Source organism: Nilaparvata lugens, chromosome 10, assembly GCF_014356525.2.
Source record: "Nilaparvata lugens isolate BPH chromosome 10, ASM1435652v1, whole genome shotgun sequence".
In the NCBI taxonomy this organism is placed as follows: domain Eukaryota; kingdom Metazoa; phylum Arthropoda; class Insecta; order Hemiptera; family Delphacidae; genus Nilaparvata; species Nilaparvata lugens.
The window spans coordinates 11,556,990-11,574,247 of record NC_052513.1 but is presented as its reverse complement, the minus strand read 5'-3'; the positions used below and the strand labels follow the sequence as shown (position 1 = coordinate 11,574,247).

Genomic DNA, 17,258 nt, shown 5'->3' with positions numbered 1-17,258 from the left:
AACAAAATTATTCATTCCAACATCAATTATTCAGCTTCCATTCCTGCTGGGGAACAGCTGATTTGAATCTTACTCTGTCCTTTTTATCCTACTGGTATAGAATAGCCTTATGAAATATTCATATTTTTCAATATCTGAGTTATGAAAATAACTCAAAAAACAGAATATTTGAGTTCGCCAACTCTGTGCAAACGATTGTGTTTTCTTGAAAAGTAGCCTGTGGATATTTTTATATGCCAAAGCTTCAATATTCCAAGATTCAAAAATAATGAAGATATGAGTAGGCCTAAGTTTATAAGTTGGGTGTTGATATTTTAAATGAAATTTGGACAGATTTTTTGACTTTCTAAGCATTCACATTTTCATTCCATTTCATTAGACAAAAATAATTCATGATTAATCTTCTTTTTCAGAGTATAACCAACAACTATTGGTATGGCGGATATCCACACAACAATAATACATGAAAGACTGTAGGGCCCGGTTGTTTAAAAACATGTTGAATTTAAATTATGATTTAATTTTTAGAGAACCAATCTGAGTAGGGTTTTCTGTAAAGAGGGCTTCTGTGTTTGACTTTCGTGGCATTTAGTCAACAGACTTTTGAGCAACCGGGTGAGTGCCATCAATTGTAGGCCTATATATCACGGTATGGCAATTCCTTGATTAGTGATTAGGCTACACATATATGACTTGAAGACTGAATTACTAGATTAGTCTCTAAGTGAGACATATTCATAATCATAGCTTTAAGTGAGTCGAGTTCAGTATCTAAACTACTGCTCTTTTAATATTATAGTATTTGTAAGAGTACTCTATGATCCTCGTTCTACCATACCGATTTAGGAACTGGAGAATTGCCTTCCTGTTATTGAAGTGTTTGTAATATTAGTGATTGAATAGGCCTACCTACTACAAGTAGTTTTGTACGTACTTTCATGTTATTGATGTATTTTTTTATTTTTATAAGAAATTAAGTGATTTACTTTCGAACAATATTATTACCAAAGAGTTACAAAATGTGCCTTTATTTGTTTAACAAAGGAAGCAGTATTTTGACTTCGAAACAAGATCATAACACAAAGTTGGATGCAACTGAAGATGACAAATGTTTGATTATCAGCATTCTAGGAGGTGAAAGAACAAGCTTAATTAGTCTAATTAAAAAACACATAGCATCTCACACTCAATACCTTTTCCTAATGGTCCAGTCATAATGATGATGGCAAATATTGTATTGTAGCTATATTGTTAGTGATTATGAAGTACTGTTGTAGTATATAAGCCAGCATTATTATATAATTTATATAAATAGTAAATACAATATATCAGCTGTATTGAGGAAATTGAGTCGTGGTACATTCCAACTACTAGTATTGATCAGATTGAGTTCTGTGGAATCCTTTGCTTCATGCAGTTCAACTCTTGCCTTGAGCAGATTGAGTTCTGCTGCCCACCGCTGGTGCAGTCCAACAGATAATGCATTCACCAGATCAATTTCAGTTCTGTGGGTGTAACTTTCCCAAATGCAGTCCAATTGCTTCTTTATTTGTATGTTCTGTGATTGTTGCTTGTACTAATAAGCCATATCGGTGCTGTTCTGCATTCTGGCAAAGTTGCTCTGTTTTGATGCTGATTGACACTTATGCTGATACATTGAGTATCCCCGCACTAGATTGTGTGCACATGTTTTGACAAAACATCACACGTGGTGATGGACACCACCGGTATGCTTTAAGCACTCACTACTAGTACTGAAGGAATAATAATACTATGCAACAGTGTAGAAATCAATCTGAATAATACTATAGATTGTAAAATATAAGTTATAGATAGCTCAATCTTTAATATTGAAATCTATTCATGTTGATTTTTTTTGTAAGTTTGTAGTTACAAAAATCAGGTACCTACCTGACTTGGATACTCCAAATAATGTAAAATGACCATTCTTTCTGAATTCCAAAGTTGATGTTGAATACTATTTTGTAATAGCATTCTGTAGCAATTTCTATCTACAGATTGAAAATATTGTAGATTGTAAGATAACCGAATCTTTATTAAAAATTTAATTATGTTGTATTTTGATGTATATTTTGTAATTTTGTACGGTAGCCTAGTTACAAAAATCAGGTACCTGAATTGAATAAGTACTCTAAATTTAAAATTGCCATGTCCTCTGCATTTTAAAGTTTATGATCAAATCAATTATTGTAACAGTATTTTTTAGATTAATTTCTATAAGGCTTCAGAGTGGCGAAGGGAAATGATAAATTTTTAAATAATGGAATTTTCACAAAAAAATCATACATAGGTACAGTATAGTCGATTACTGATAAAATTGCATGTATCCATCATGTAATTTATGGTCCTATAATCGATATGTCTACAGGTACATGTAAAGAACCTCAAGTACATGTAACTTTTCAAGATGACATCGGAAATACGTGGTCTCGTTTGACGTTTTCAGCATGTTATGCCTCTGTTTTTGAAACCCTGTAATGACTGTAGCAAATATTGCGGAATGGCAGTGACTTCCTTTTAGTTAATGTATTGCACGGTGCACGTGGCCTACACCTGTTGTGCACCATGCACCTGTTGATACACTACAAGGATACGTTCATGTCTTCAAATATGGTACCTAATGCTGTCAGCGATTCACCACCATTCTTATAAAATGCTTCCATCGTTATTGCACGTTCCAAACTAGGCCGACGATTACTATAATGTATGGTGTTTACATAGATTGTGTATAATTTCAAACAACTACTCTTATAAGCTGCGAACTGTCACATTCGTAATTTCTCGTTTCCCTGCGTCAATCGGTATATTGTTAAGTATTTTGTGCTTTATGAATTGTCTTTTTAAGGCTGTGAATATTTTCAAATAGTCATAGGCAATAAGAAGTACGGTATTGAAATGTTCCCTGATGGGAGTTTTCCTGAGGAGTTTTCACATTAATTTGTGCATGCCAACCGTGTCTAAAATATTAGAATTGCTCAAAACATTAGCCCTACTTCATATAGATTACGGTACTAATATTTCATAAATAAAATAATTGTCTGTGACAATCAATAAATTAATTGTTAAATACTATTATGCATTATACACGTTTTTGAAAATACCATTTTTTTCGAAAAAATCGTGTTACAAAAAAATATTGCTCAGATGTAAATTAAATTATGGAAATGGAAATATTGTATCGAGTACGGCAGGCTAATGATATAGGACATTTTTCTGAACTAGCAGAAAGAAATTTTGTTATGTACCTACATATATTTGAATTATGAATGGAAATGATCGCCATAATATTTAATATTTTCTGTTATTTACAATCTTTTAATTTTTCTCAATATTTGGTTCCAATAATATATTATTAAAACATAGATAACTCGTATTCTTCAACTTGAAAACTTTTGAATATTTCCTGTTTCATTATAAATTATGTTCACTTGTATTCTCTTTAAATTCTTGTATGACTCTTTTAAAGAATACTCTTTGTTTTCTTTTATTGATATTCGTAATAGATGTTCTGCTCCTCTTATTGTACTCTCATCAATCAATCGTTAACCTTGTGTTGAGAAGATGAGAACATCGAAATATTTTGTTACAATTAATTGTGTATTTATCCATAGAATGTAGCAAAATGAAGATATACAAGCCTAGGTGCTGCATTGAGATTTACGTAAAGAAATTGATCTATAATATTGAATAAGCTCTTACTTATTTCTTACTCTTTATTGAGCAGTTTATATTTGTATTTTTTTTCAATGTATATGAATTTTAAAACTACTTTTTTTCCTGCGGCTATAGCTTATAGCTACCACATGTGCAATGTCCGGCCCATACACGTGCAATGTTTCGGTTTGTGCATTATAATTGATGATCTATGGTCAATATTGAAAGGTTGTGCAATACATTGTTTGATTTTTGAAAATATTGTAGAAACATGATAGTGTCGGTGTGTAGTCAATATGCCAACATCTGTGGCAGTCGTCTGATCAGTAAGCAGACAGACCAGTTGTTCCTAACCTTTTTATTTCTGTCAACCCTTCTTCGCAATTTTTCTCCATTTTCGCAATTCACCAATGTTTAAAAATCAATATCAAAATGAATAAACCACTATTTGGCCCCTTTTCTGTTTGCCTTTCTGAGAGCCTTCTTTCACCATTTGCAGCCACATCATTATCACTCAAAACAAATCATTACAATTCAACATCTACCTACTTGATAAAATTTTGGTAGTGACTACTGTTTTTACAATATAGGTAGTTTGCACATACCTTCGAATTCGTCTTTATTCAATACAGTATTTGAGTACAAAATAGACAATATTTTCGTAAAAAAATGAATGAATATTGTACTTAGACTAATTAAAACAATCAGGTCATGAACCGTTTATTACATTTGTGTGGCCTAATTTTATAAGAAGGTATGGTACTATAGTGTCACGTCTATGGAACGCTTAATACAAACTAAAATATCGTGCTATAATATTATTGATAGTCTAGGAGCCGCCATTACAAAATGGTCGCATATTGAGCGACCCGAATTGCACAGTAATATTGCACGTCTAAAGGCCGCTTTAGAATGTAGAAATTTAATCTATTGTCAGTATTTCTAGTAAACGTTTTAGTATTATTAATATGCATAGAAGAGGAGTTAATTTACTATCGTCCATTTTTATTTTCAATGATAATAAAATTACAGTTTCACCCCAAAAATGGAGTTATTTGTTAACACGTAGGCCTTTATGTTAAAATTGATGTTGATGTATGATATGTCTCTTTCAGTAAAATAATTATATTTTTTCATTTTTATAAATTTTCTACGAATTAATTTGTGTTTTATTATTACTTCTCCACCAGAACTTTAGAGGTTTCAGAACGTCGAAACAGGTGATTCTCAATTACCAATATGGTAGGCTATGGTAAAGCCTAAATCCAGCCATTGAACAAGTCAAGATTGGCGAATCGTAGGACATTCTGGATTGCTTGTTGGGACAATGGTCAGTGGCAATCTTGTGAGTTGAGATTTCAGTAGTATGAAGTGGTTAGACCAAGTAGTAAAGGTTATGACAATTCTCCGATTTTATTTGAATTCGATGAAAGAGAAAACTAAAGTATATTTTTCCTACAGTTACGTTGAAAAGTGGCCATTGCTGCACTGATTACAGAACGCAAAGAATCACTTTTCCGCTCTAGTGCGGGAAAAATTTTTCTGCACTCCAGATTTGCAACATGGCAACGCAAAATACTTAGTAGGTTATATGGAGCAACAGTGCAACAAAATCAAAATGAAGTTGGTAACAGTGACTGGGCTGCTATAGTGAGCAGAGGTGCAACGAAGCACAACGCGCTAATTATTACTATTAGATATTATAACCAAGGACAACATTTTTATTCAATTTGACAATAAATTAAGGTTTTTATCAATAATAAAATTACACAGAAAAACATTTGATGCATTTCAGGCAATTTTACCCATAATTACCCACTTTTCATATTCAATGGTAACTGTAGGAAAAACTTAATGTGAAATACGTGCGCAAAGTTCCTCTGCTGCACTCAAGAAACCATTCCGCCCTCGCCTACGGCTCGGGCGTAAACGTTTCTTTCGGTGCAGCAAACTGTCACTTTGCGCACTAGTTGCACAAATAACTATTTCAGCTAGAGTAAAAGTTGATACATCGAAATATTATAGAAGCATTAGCTCCTAAACAAGTTAAGTAGAAAGGAATGCTGAATCCGAAAAAGGAGCACTATAGTGAGGTCCATGTTATAATGGCAGTGGATAAAGATAGGAGAATAGCGATGCCGATTCTCTGCATTAACTAATTATATTTCTACACTGTCAAAAACATCATTGGCATCGTTGTGGACCTAGGAAAGGATAGTACCACCGGCTTTGTTGAATGATAGACAAGGATAGCAAAACCAAAGTTGATCAAATACTGTCATTATAACGTGGACCTCACTATAGATGAATCATTTTTTTACTGTCTTGAACTTCGGGAGCTCTGCTACCGTATTATTTATAACGCATTGTCTCAATAAACCTAGAGTGCAATCATTTTGTGCATTCAATTGACCCGTAATGCATTATGAAATTCAAGTGGTACAAGTCAATTCAATTGTTCTGGTTGTTCAAAATGCTTATTAAAGGTGAAATATTGGAATTTCATGAATACCGAGATTTATACTATAAACTATGGTTTAAAAAGGAAATAAGTAGAATTAATACAGTGAAACCCTGGTATGAGAATAAAACGAGTCCCGAATATAAACAATTTATTCAATCCCCTTGAAGGTTCCTTCATATAAGACACAATCAAAAAGTAACCCCATTTTTTGGAGTTCTATGAGATTGAAAACTTTTAAAGTGTGGATATCTACCGTACTCATTTTTGGTGTCAGATTCAAGAATGAGGTTGATGTATATTGAGACAGCATTTTGGATCAATTAAGAGTAATTTTATTAAAATTGATTACGAGTATAAAACAGGTATTATTTAAATCTTGCTTCTATATACCACAGTTCTTGAAATTTGTATCCTAGTATAATATTGAAACACATAATATAGGAGCTGGTTCAACGACACAAAAACAATAATTAATATTGTTTTAGCATTAGCTTTTTTTACAAAAAAAATCTTTCAAATCTATTTGATTTAAAGAAAAAAAACATAATAATTATTTCGAAGAGTACCAGAATGAATAATATTGCTAAGTAATGTGATGCTCCACTCCACTGTCATTAGATGTTTCAATAAATACCTTTAATTGAATTGTAGTCAAACAAACACTGAAAAATTAGTATCAACATTGGTAATTTCCTTCATCACAGCCTCTTCTGAGACCTGATTAATTTAATTAATATTTTTTCATAACAATAAATATTCAACAATTAAATAGTAATGTGACATGTACAAAATAACTACAACTTTACTATACTCACACTTGAATTACCTATTTTTAAAATTGTTAATACATTACCATCTTATCAATTTATCCAATTGAACACCGAGATATTGAAAAAAATGAAAATATGTTATTTTTTAAAAATTTACAACTGTATTTTAAGGTGCCTTATGGAGTAAGACAAGTGTTGAAAATACAATTCGAACTATCAATGAGAAAAGCCATGTAAGTCGAGTACAATGACCTACATTCAAATTGAGATCACATCTACATTCAAATGTGAATTGAAATTGTTATTTATTTATTTATGTACTATACCATACAACCAGGTTGGCCAGGAAAGCAATAGCTGAGAATAATGATCAGCATTATTTGTAAGTTAAAGCTTTCCTATATGCCAACATGGATGCTTCAAATACATGGTTTGCAATTGACTGATTGTACAGGCGTGCTTAAAAAAATCGTTTGCTTAACTTGGAGATGTGAGTTTCACACCACTATGAGTAATTTCGTTTACCAGCTCGTCAACAAACTGAAGTGACTAAACACTGTTATTCGAACATTTATAGATAGACAATGATAAATTTTTAGTTAATCGACATCAATATATCAATGCAACTACAATAATCCATATTGATAGTAGAATTAGACAACGCTGAGGAAAAGTTTGAATTCAATTACATAAAACTCAAGTTTAGATTAGACGAATCGGGTTTGATAAAACAACCAACCTACAGATTACACTTGCTGTGTTTAACAAGTCATGTGAATCAGATTATTTGGCGGCTTTTATTTGATGTAAGCCGCAAAAACGGATCCATCAAATTAAAGAGAGAGTAAGAGTACCGGTAAAACATTTTTAAAAAGCAGCATAACTGTAGTAGATTAAATACATTGAAGAATGTATAAACGGCTGAGAGAGAACACGTTGATGATTCATTTTTAAATGATGAAACTTTCACTTACAAAGGTCAAAAGAAGTCTATAGTGTGAATTAGCTCAATCAATTATTATTTAAATCTCGCATTCCAATGCTCATAGTGTAGTATTGTGATGAGTCAACTTCAATCTATTTATTCCTGAGTGCTTAATTTGAAACAAGATGCAGTCGATTTGTGATGAGTCAGTTTCACTTCTAGTCTGAATCTAAAATGCTGATTGACATAGAGTACCTAATAATTGTTGATTAGATGGGAATGAAAATTATAAAGAATTTAATTTGCTATATCAGGCCTACCTATATCAAAAATCAGGGTACATGTATTGGATACATATATAAAACACCGACTACTTCTTAATTGCAGAGTATCAGTCGACAATAATTAAATGAAAATAGAAACACGTTTTCAATTTTAAAACCATTATTCGTACATTTTTATCTTCTAAATTATCATCGCACAGCCTCATTTTGATGATCAAACACATTAGCTGGACGATACATTTATTAAAATAGACGTTGCTACTAAAGTATACGTACATTTCTATAGTAATTAACACTCAAAACACGTTCCACTTGATATTAGTTATTGGTGATGAATAGATTCAAAACAACGATGTCTAATGTCCCCTCTAAATTTTATAGGTAGGTCAAAGTATATTCATTTTAAATAATTGCTGTTATTCAATAATTCAATCCAATAACCTTCTTTAAACGCACTTCATATTATTTTATAATACAACTAGTTTAAGAATGAATAGTAAATATATTCTAAAGAGTATCTTCTAATCAGCAATTTATTCAGTAATACCATCTCGACTATAAGACTTGAAGCTTAACATTTAAAAGTCATAGTAATAACGATAGAAATAAAGAAATATAATTATGTACATCAATATATACATTGAGTTTTATAATTATTTCAACAAGATTTATGTGCTCTGGTTTGTGTGTACTATTACCGAATGTATGGAATATATAATAACTCTAATCATATAATATAAATAGAACTATGATAATAATCAGTGTTATATCGATGATGATAATAAAAGCTCAAAATTACAATTAGATTATCATACATGAAAATGGAAAACTCTGATATCGAACAATGTGAGCAGAGATGTAACCCAAACATTTTTAGAAAGGAAGATAGGTAGCAGCTATCATTTTATTGTAATCAATCATTGTTCATATTTCCTAAAGGTTAAATTCATAACGATTTATATCATATCACTTTTGAAATTAATCCCTCACTATTTAAACAGAAAAATCTTGTCGGACAATCTGTTTGTTGCTCTTATAATTGAGGAGTATCTAGATGGAAAGAAATCGATTAATTGGCCAAACAAGGGCTGAAGAAAGAACAATATTATATCATAAACTGAATTCTGATATCCAATTACCTATGCGTTATCTGAATTTGAGCACCTTAGTGAGATTTGGATTTGGATCTTGCAAAATATAATATCAAATTAGGAAAAACAGATATTCTATTCTGATATAGAAAAATATCAACACATTTTTATTCAAAAGTGTATTTAGATCTTGTGTTAGAACTTTCATCAAATCTGTCCCCCACTCCAATGATATTGTCTATTAGGTAGAAAGTTCTGAGACATCTAAAGAACATTTACCGAACTATTTTGATCACTCAAATTGTCTTTTTCAATTTACCCAGATCTTTACCAGGTAATCACTACTTCAAGGTACATCTCTACTACATTATTACCACTAATTATGAAAATATTTACATTGAAACACTTTATAATACATAACGAAGTCAACTTCCTCCCCAAACTGCAACTAAACTAATGTGCGTTCAAGTAAACAAATAATAGACGTACAATATCCAATTGAAAAAATTTCATTAACCAAGTATAAAAGTTTGTCTTGATTGAAACAGAATATTATAACGATTACATAACCTGTAGTGTTACATATTAGGCCATTTCGAAATCACATGAAGACTGGATACATCTAATATATTATTTCAATTATATTTAGTTGAATTCAAATTGTATATTCCCTTCTCGTCTTGAATATAATGCAATGTACTTGAAGATTAAACTTTGACTCAAACTTTTAACGTTGACTAAACCTTGAATTAAACTTGACAATACTGTTAAAGTTTAATTCATCAGCATTTCTTAACACATCTAAAATGGAGTTCAGTAATTAAGTTTGACGTGATTACTTCAAAGAAGATACTAATATGTTGTTATTAGAACAATGATGGTGAAAAGTATTCAACAGCAACGATGATCATTGCCATAAGTTATTCTACACAAGAGACACAGATTTGAACAACAACGATATTGAGAAGGTCAATGTCAAAAATAGAAAGACAATGCAGCAATGGTAGGATCCTCCATCTATCAGAACAGTGTCACCTGGAACAATAAATTAATAAGCAAAGTATCATTAATAGGGCTATTCAATAGGCATAGAATAATAAAATAGAAAGACATAACTCAATACAAACAGTGAAAAAATTCTATGAACAAGGTATATGGAAGTTGGGATCCGAATAATGCAGATTCAGATTTCTACAAACGTTTTTTGCATTACTGATTTTATAGACACAAATTATTGATGAAACTAAAATCTTCTCAAAACTAGTATTTTTTTTTGTTGTTCTCTTGGTCCAACCAACCCAAGCTGAAAAGTATGTGACTACAACATGAAGAATAGATAATTCGTAGCAATATTCGTATAGTGTTCTCTGGTGGAGTAGCCTTGAAGGTTGCACCCCACATTGATCAAGCAAGTTCGTGGGAAACTTATATTCTTCCTAGTAGCATCGGATTATCTTGATTGAACGTTAAATGCATTCTCGAGATATTGAATATATTGAAAAGGCACTGCAAAAAAATGTTAAGGACGTTACAAAAACCTGGCTGTAAAATCTCATACAAATCTATCTCAACAATAAATTTTATATTAATCCAAAAATTCAGTAATATCAAGATGCGCAAATGATAACATTTTACTGATATTATGCTAAGCTTAGGTTACAAAGATTAGAATTCCAGTAACCTTAACTTCAGATGCTTCTGTGTCGTTCTGAGAGGAGTCATAGCAATAATCTTCTAATTATTTTCTTGGCTACCAACGAGAAGAAGCTATAAAACTTATTCATGTTCAAATGCAGGAAAGTTGATACAAAATACATAGTACAACAAAACTACAAGAATACAAAAAATAATTGGTGCTTTCCTTATCCGCACTTTCGCAGTAACCCAGAAGTTCTCTAGTACTACACGCAACTCCTCTAAAACCCCATATTAATCCATGTTTTAGCGGATTGAAAATTCCACTAATAGAAGACTAGATTTGTGATGACATTTATTATAGAACTAAAACTCAATAAGTATTACTCACACTAGATGTTTGGGTCACGCTGCTTGAACATGGCTGTTTCTTCGAAGATAAACTGCTTCAAAGTTTCTTTGGGAAGATCATCTAGTTCCATTGAGAATCGGAACGGCTCTTCGGCTACAGGCTGCGATTCAAAAATAACATGAAACGAATAAGATCGTCCAGCAGGAATTCAATCACACAATTAAAAATTCACTATTCAGTTTCTCTTCCCTTACTTCTTGAAGACTCAATATATAGAAATGAATCAATTTTATTTCTATTGAGAAGATAATCAACTTTACAATTCAAACATTACGAATTGAATCATTCAAGAGAAATATACTCTACAACACTGTTTTGTAGATTTATTTCTTACAGAAAATAGCAAGTTTAAATCAGAAGGATAAAAGGTAAATTTAAGATTTTGGTGATTTTAAAAGATTATTTAAGACAAAAGATTTTAAGACAAAAAGATCAAGTGAAAAGTACTACGGTACTTTTTAAATAATCAATAAAAACAACCAAGATAAAAAATGTGATACCTGAATATTTGTATTTTTTTGCTACAAAATAACTTCAGTAATACTGATTATACTGTTTTTTTGTAGGCTATTGAAACAACTTATTGTAAAAGCAGAACTACAATGTATAAGAAACATTGAAAGATAAACAATACAATCAAAAAACGAAGATCCAAATCAGTTCTATAAGATACTCTGAAAACTTCTGCACATCACATGGGCTACTGGCAACAGAAAAGGTACGACAACAGAAAACCAGGTTGCCAGGTACTGGCAACAGAAAACGATAGCTGGAGTAAATTCGTTGGAGGCTACTGGCTACTTCATAAAACCGCTTTACTCTGTAACTTGAACGAAAATGCTTCCCACAAATTACACAGTAGCGGGAAAATAATTTCATCCAGCTACCTACCGTATTTTCTGTGTAGCCAATATTTGTCCAGCAGAAGTTTTTAGACTATTTAAAGGCACTTGTTCATTATCTTTCAATCATATTGTTCTTTTTACAGTTCAGTTTAACGAAGACCATCGATTGTAGTAATTATATGATCATTAACATAATTAAAACATGTTTTTTTTGTGCGTGAGTAATGTAAAGTGCGTTGAAGATTGATGAGATGATGTCCATGCCATCGGCCGGATTCGAAGCCACGAACCAGTTGGTGCTAGTAAACCGAAGTTTGTAACGCTCCCTACCACACTAGACCAACCCGGTCAGCAATTCTATTTCCGATAAAACTAATTCCTTTCATGCATTATTTATTGAATACAAATCTGTAGCCAAATCGTAAAAATGCCAAAAATACAAATCCTAGGTTGATTGAGAAGACTTACCTCATCAGCTGGATCGTAATACTGCTCGAGATAGGGATGAGCGAGAGCGTCCTCGACCTCGATGCGCTTGTGTGGGTTGAACGTGAGCATCTTGTCCAACAGGTCGAGTGCCTTTGCGTCTGCGTTCGGGTACAGCTTAGTCCAGGGCACCTTCGGTCTGTATGGCAGAGACTGCAAGTAGCTCCTTGCCTGCAAAATCATTGTCATACGTCGATTAAATAAAAACTAGCAATTGCTAGGATTCCAGTCACCTGTGTAATGTTATCAGAATAGCTGGAACTAAAGTAACTACAGTATATAACCATGGTTATGTTACTGAATAGCTAGAACTACAGTAACTATATAACCATGGTTATGTTACTGAATAGCTAGAACTAAAGTAACTATATGACCATGGTTATGTTACTAAATAGCTGGAACTACAATAACTATATAACCATGGTTATGTTACTGAATAGCTAGAACTAAAGTAACTATATGACCATGGTTATGTTACTAATAGCTGGAACTACAATAACTATATAACCATGGTTATGTTACTGAATAGCTAGAACTAAAGTAACTATATGACCATGGTTATGTTACTAAATAGCTGGAACTACAATAACTATATAACCATGGTTATGTTACTGAATAGCTAGAACTAAAGTAACTATATGACCATGGTTATGTTACTGGATAGCTAGAACTAAAGTAACTATATGACCATGGTTATGTTACTAAATAGCTGGAACTACAATAACTATATAACCATGGTTATGTTACTGAATAGCTAGAACTAAAGTAACTATATGACCATGGTTATGTTACTAAATAGCTGGAACTACAATAACTATATAACCATGGTTATGTTACTGAATAGCTAGAACTAAAGTAACTATATGACCATGGTTATGTTACTAAATAGCTGGAACTACAATAACTATATAACCATGGTTATGTTACTGAATAGCTAGAACTACAGTAACTATATAACCATGGTTATGTTACTGGATAGCTAGAACTACAGTAACTATATAACCATGGTTATGTTACTGAATAGCTAGAACTAAAGTAACTATATGACCATGGTTATGTTACTAAATAGCTGGAACTACAATAACTATATAACCATGGTTATGTTACTGAATAGCTAGAACTACAGTAACTATATGACCATGGTTATGTTACTAAATAGCTGGAACTACAATAACTATATAACCATGGTTATGTTACTGAATAGCTAGAACTACAGTAACTATATAACCATGGTTATGTTACTGAATAGCTAGAACTAAAGTAACTATATGACCATGGTTATGTTACTAAATAGCTGGAACTACAATAACTATATAACCATGGTTATGTTACTGGATAGCTAGAACTACAGCAACTATATAACCATGGTTATATAGTTACTGTAGCTAGAACTAATACAAGTTGCTAGGCACTATATTCTAGTTTTTATTCAATCAAGCCATAATGATCCGTGTAGTTGGCAATAAAAGTAAAGTGATGTAAGGATGCAATTATTATATTCTAACCAATCACTGTTCTAGACCTATAATGAAATGCACGTTATGAAGTCAGTGGAAATGATAGGACGACAGAGTTGCCGAGTTTCTCATTTTCACCGCCTTCTATAGCATGATTGAAATCATTACTGTATAAATATCTGAAGTAATATACATTTTTGATTCTTGATAAATTATATTTTATTCGAAAAAATATTTCCCCATGATTTCGGCCCGGTTGCAAAAAAGCTAAATCTCAAGTTAAATTCTAATAATAAATTCCACGAGAAACAATCAGAGAAGGTTTTTCTTATAGAAATGCATCTCTGATTGGCTGTCGTGGCATTTAATCGGGATTAAAAGTTGGCAGACTTTTGTGAAACTGGGTGTTAATAATACTAGAATTTTCATGAATGACATTGAAAAAGGTAGTTTTTTTAGCGATTTGGCAACGGTGCGGAGCTAGAAAAGGATAAAGCTACCTGCTTTGTCTAATGACAGACAAGGACAGTAAACCAAAGTAAATCAGGTGCTGACTAGGAAGAAATGCTATTTTGTTAGAAGACTTTCATCGGAGCTATAAGAATACATTTACCAATTTGGTAGTATTTTGTGATAGTTCATTCGAATAAAAAAAAAATCGAATCCAACAAACGGCATAATGGTTATACTGAAGAATAAATTCTTTAAATTGGATATTTTAGACTATTAATAAAATTACCGATTGATTGATGTGTTAGCTTTATTAGTGTAGTACTAGGTATGCCTGCGCAATAACCAATGTTTTGCTGGCCTTTTCAGATTGAAATGTGTTGCTCTTTTCAATAAGAATTCATGTGTCGATTGTAATCTTAGTGTGTATATATTACCCATCTATTACTTATAAATCATACATTGTATACATCTATTGTATTGTTTACAATTTGATAAAATGAATTTGATTTTTGATGTTATTTTTGAGATTCATTATCATTTGATCAAATGCGGCAGTACCATTGATTGAACCGGTTCTGTCCATATACATGTGATTTTTCATTTTAATACTGGGGATATCAATTTTATTTATAAATTATGAAATGTACTTTACTTTGTCTAATTGTTTGTAATTCAAGTATTTATTGTATCTGTGTATTCTGGTACCTTTTCGTTGATGATGCATTCAAGGTCTTCGGCGGAGGGCGAGCCTAGCACGCCGAGGATGTGGTTGAGTTGGTCGAGGTAGTGCTTGCCGGGGAAGATCGGCCTGTTCGAGATCATCTCAGCCAGAATGCAGCCCACCGACCACATGTCAATCGACTTCGTATACCCCTGCATCACCAATGCCCAACACACAATATAATAAAATATTCTACAGGCACTGTCAATATACATTAAAATCACACAACTTAAAACTGAACATAAAAAATTATCACATCATTCTATAATGTCCAACCTAATGCTAAAATACTGTTCTAAACTATAAAAATATTTCTTCAATTGGAACTTTTAAATTTTCAGTTTGAATTCCATCTCTAATATCTAATGATATGTGGTTATAAAATCTGCTCAGACCCGAAAACTAGTATGACTAGATCTATAACAGTAAAATTCATTTCGGATGTTTAATCGATTCCGTGTGTAATGAGATTGATTGATTGATTGAGTACTTTATTTATGTAGATTACAGTATATACTGTCTTATACACTTATATACAATAGCTTACAAAACAGCAAAATTATAGAGAGTGATATTATGACTAGAAAGTAAACGTAAGTTTGACTTCACAAACAACAAGCATTGGTACATGGTAGACTCATAATTCCCAGTCTTATGAATAAGAGAGAGATGGTTCATTGCAAATAGGCCAAACTGTTTTTTTTTTTTGCAATACAAAAAGGTTTAAGGAGTAGCTGCAATATGCCGACATTATAATAAATATAATACATAAATAAATATGGAGTGGCCTAACTCAACATAAATATTATTTGTTATTACACAAGTTGGGAAAGAAAGACATAAGAAGTTGATGTGGTCAATACCACAATGATTTATCTCAAGTGCACCTCCAACGTCTTATTCTTTCAATTATGGAGACATACACCACAACATCCCCTCATACCATACAATCAAATTATAAAAAGAGAATGCTTGGATCACATTTCTCCATGTAGTTTTTATTTTCATTGAAATCAGGATACTCAGTTTCTTCCCCATTCATGATTTTACCCTTTTATAGATATCCCAATGTGGTACGTCTATGGTTGAGAAGTCCCTTAACCAAAGCTCAAAACCAAACCATCATAACCTTCAACACTCATAACCAAATTACACTATACTAGCGCTCATATTCAATTCAAATCGATCCTTTCTATTGCAAAAAAAAACATAATTTATAACACATTAAGCGAGAAAGCTTAATTTGTAAAAGTAAGATAAACATATAATTAAAGTATAAATGAGTTATTTGCTTGGGTAATTCGAATTTATATTATGTTCAGGCAGAGCCAAACGAATATCCGTGAAGAAAAGTATTCTTTTGTCAGTGGTTCAAGTTTGATTGAACAGAGCCAACTTGTAGTATTGATGCATGTGGAATGTATGTACTGTACCATATGTATGTACGTATGGTATTACCTTGGAGTTGAGCATGATTTCAGGTGCTCTGTACCATCGTGTTGCAACGTACTCTGTCAGAAAGCCTGTGTGATCATGATCCGGGTCTGCTACCCTCGCTAACCCAAAGTCACAAATCTGAAAAAGAGCAAACAAACAAATGTGGAAGCAAATTCAAGATTACAGTATATATCAAACAACGTTTTTAGACATGTATTTAATTCCTTTCATTCACTCAAATATAATTTATAGATAAATAATTGATATACGATCAATAGTCATTGCTAAATGGTTTTTAATTGTAATTAATAAGTAAATAGAAGAAAGAATGAATCAATGTATGAATGGAATAGAATAAAAATAAAGATCAACAACAGCTAAATAAGATAGAGAGAGGAGTAAACTTGGATAGAAGAATTCAGTTTTAAAATAAGCTCCACCAGTATTAATTGGTGATCATTATTGTTTTATGTTGAACTAATGCTTTATTGTTCTTTTTAGAATGATATGTAAAAGGATTTCAAGTTTTATCTATTATAAATATAGCTAAGAAAATTACTGCTGGTTGAAGAAATAAAACAACTTCTTTGAAGCAAAAGAATA

At 31.9% G+C, this 17,258-nt stretch overlaps 2 protein-coding genes across 5 annotated transcripts in view; one reads left to right on the top strand and one right to left on the bottom strand.

Moving 5' to 3' along the window:
* The window catches only part of LOC111064544 (dual specificity protein kinase splA), a 70,862-nt gene extending 69,901 nt beyond the window's left edge, over window positions 1–961 (top strand). For all 4 annotated transcript variants that reach the window (XR_005572265.1, XM_039436299.1, XM_039436297.1 and 1 more), the window contains one exon: window positions 414–961. Coding sequence is in view for 3 of the 4 variants with exons in the window: in XM_039436297.1 (XP_039292231.1) it covers window positions 414–467 (54 nt within the window). In the remaining variant the exon portion in view is untranslated. The remainder of the gene's footprint in view (window positions 1–413) is intronic.
* A 5,487-nt stretch (window positions 962–6,448) lies between these two features.
* The window catches only part of LOC111043261 (mitogen-activated protein kinase 1), a 146,689-nt gene continuing 135,879 nt past the window's right edge, over window positions 6,449–17,258 (bottom strand). The window contains 5 exon segments of the mRNA XM_039436302.1: window positions 6,449–10,244; window positions 11,236–11,356; window positions 12,570–12,758; window positions 15,203–15,370; window positions 16,677–16,793. Coding sequence (XP_039292236.1) covers window positions 11,237–11,356; window positions 12,570–12,758; window positions 15,203–15,370; window positions 16,677–16,793 — 594 coding nt within the window. The 3' untranslated portion in view covers window positions 6,449–10,244; window position 11,236.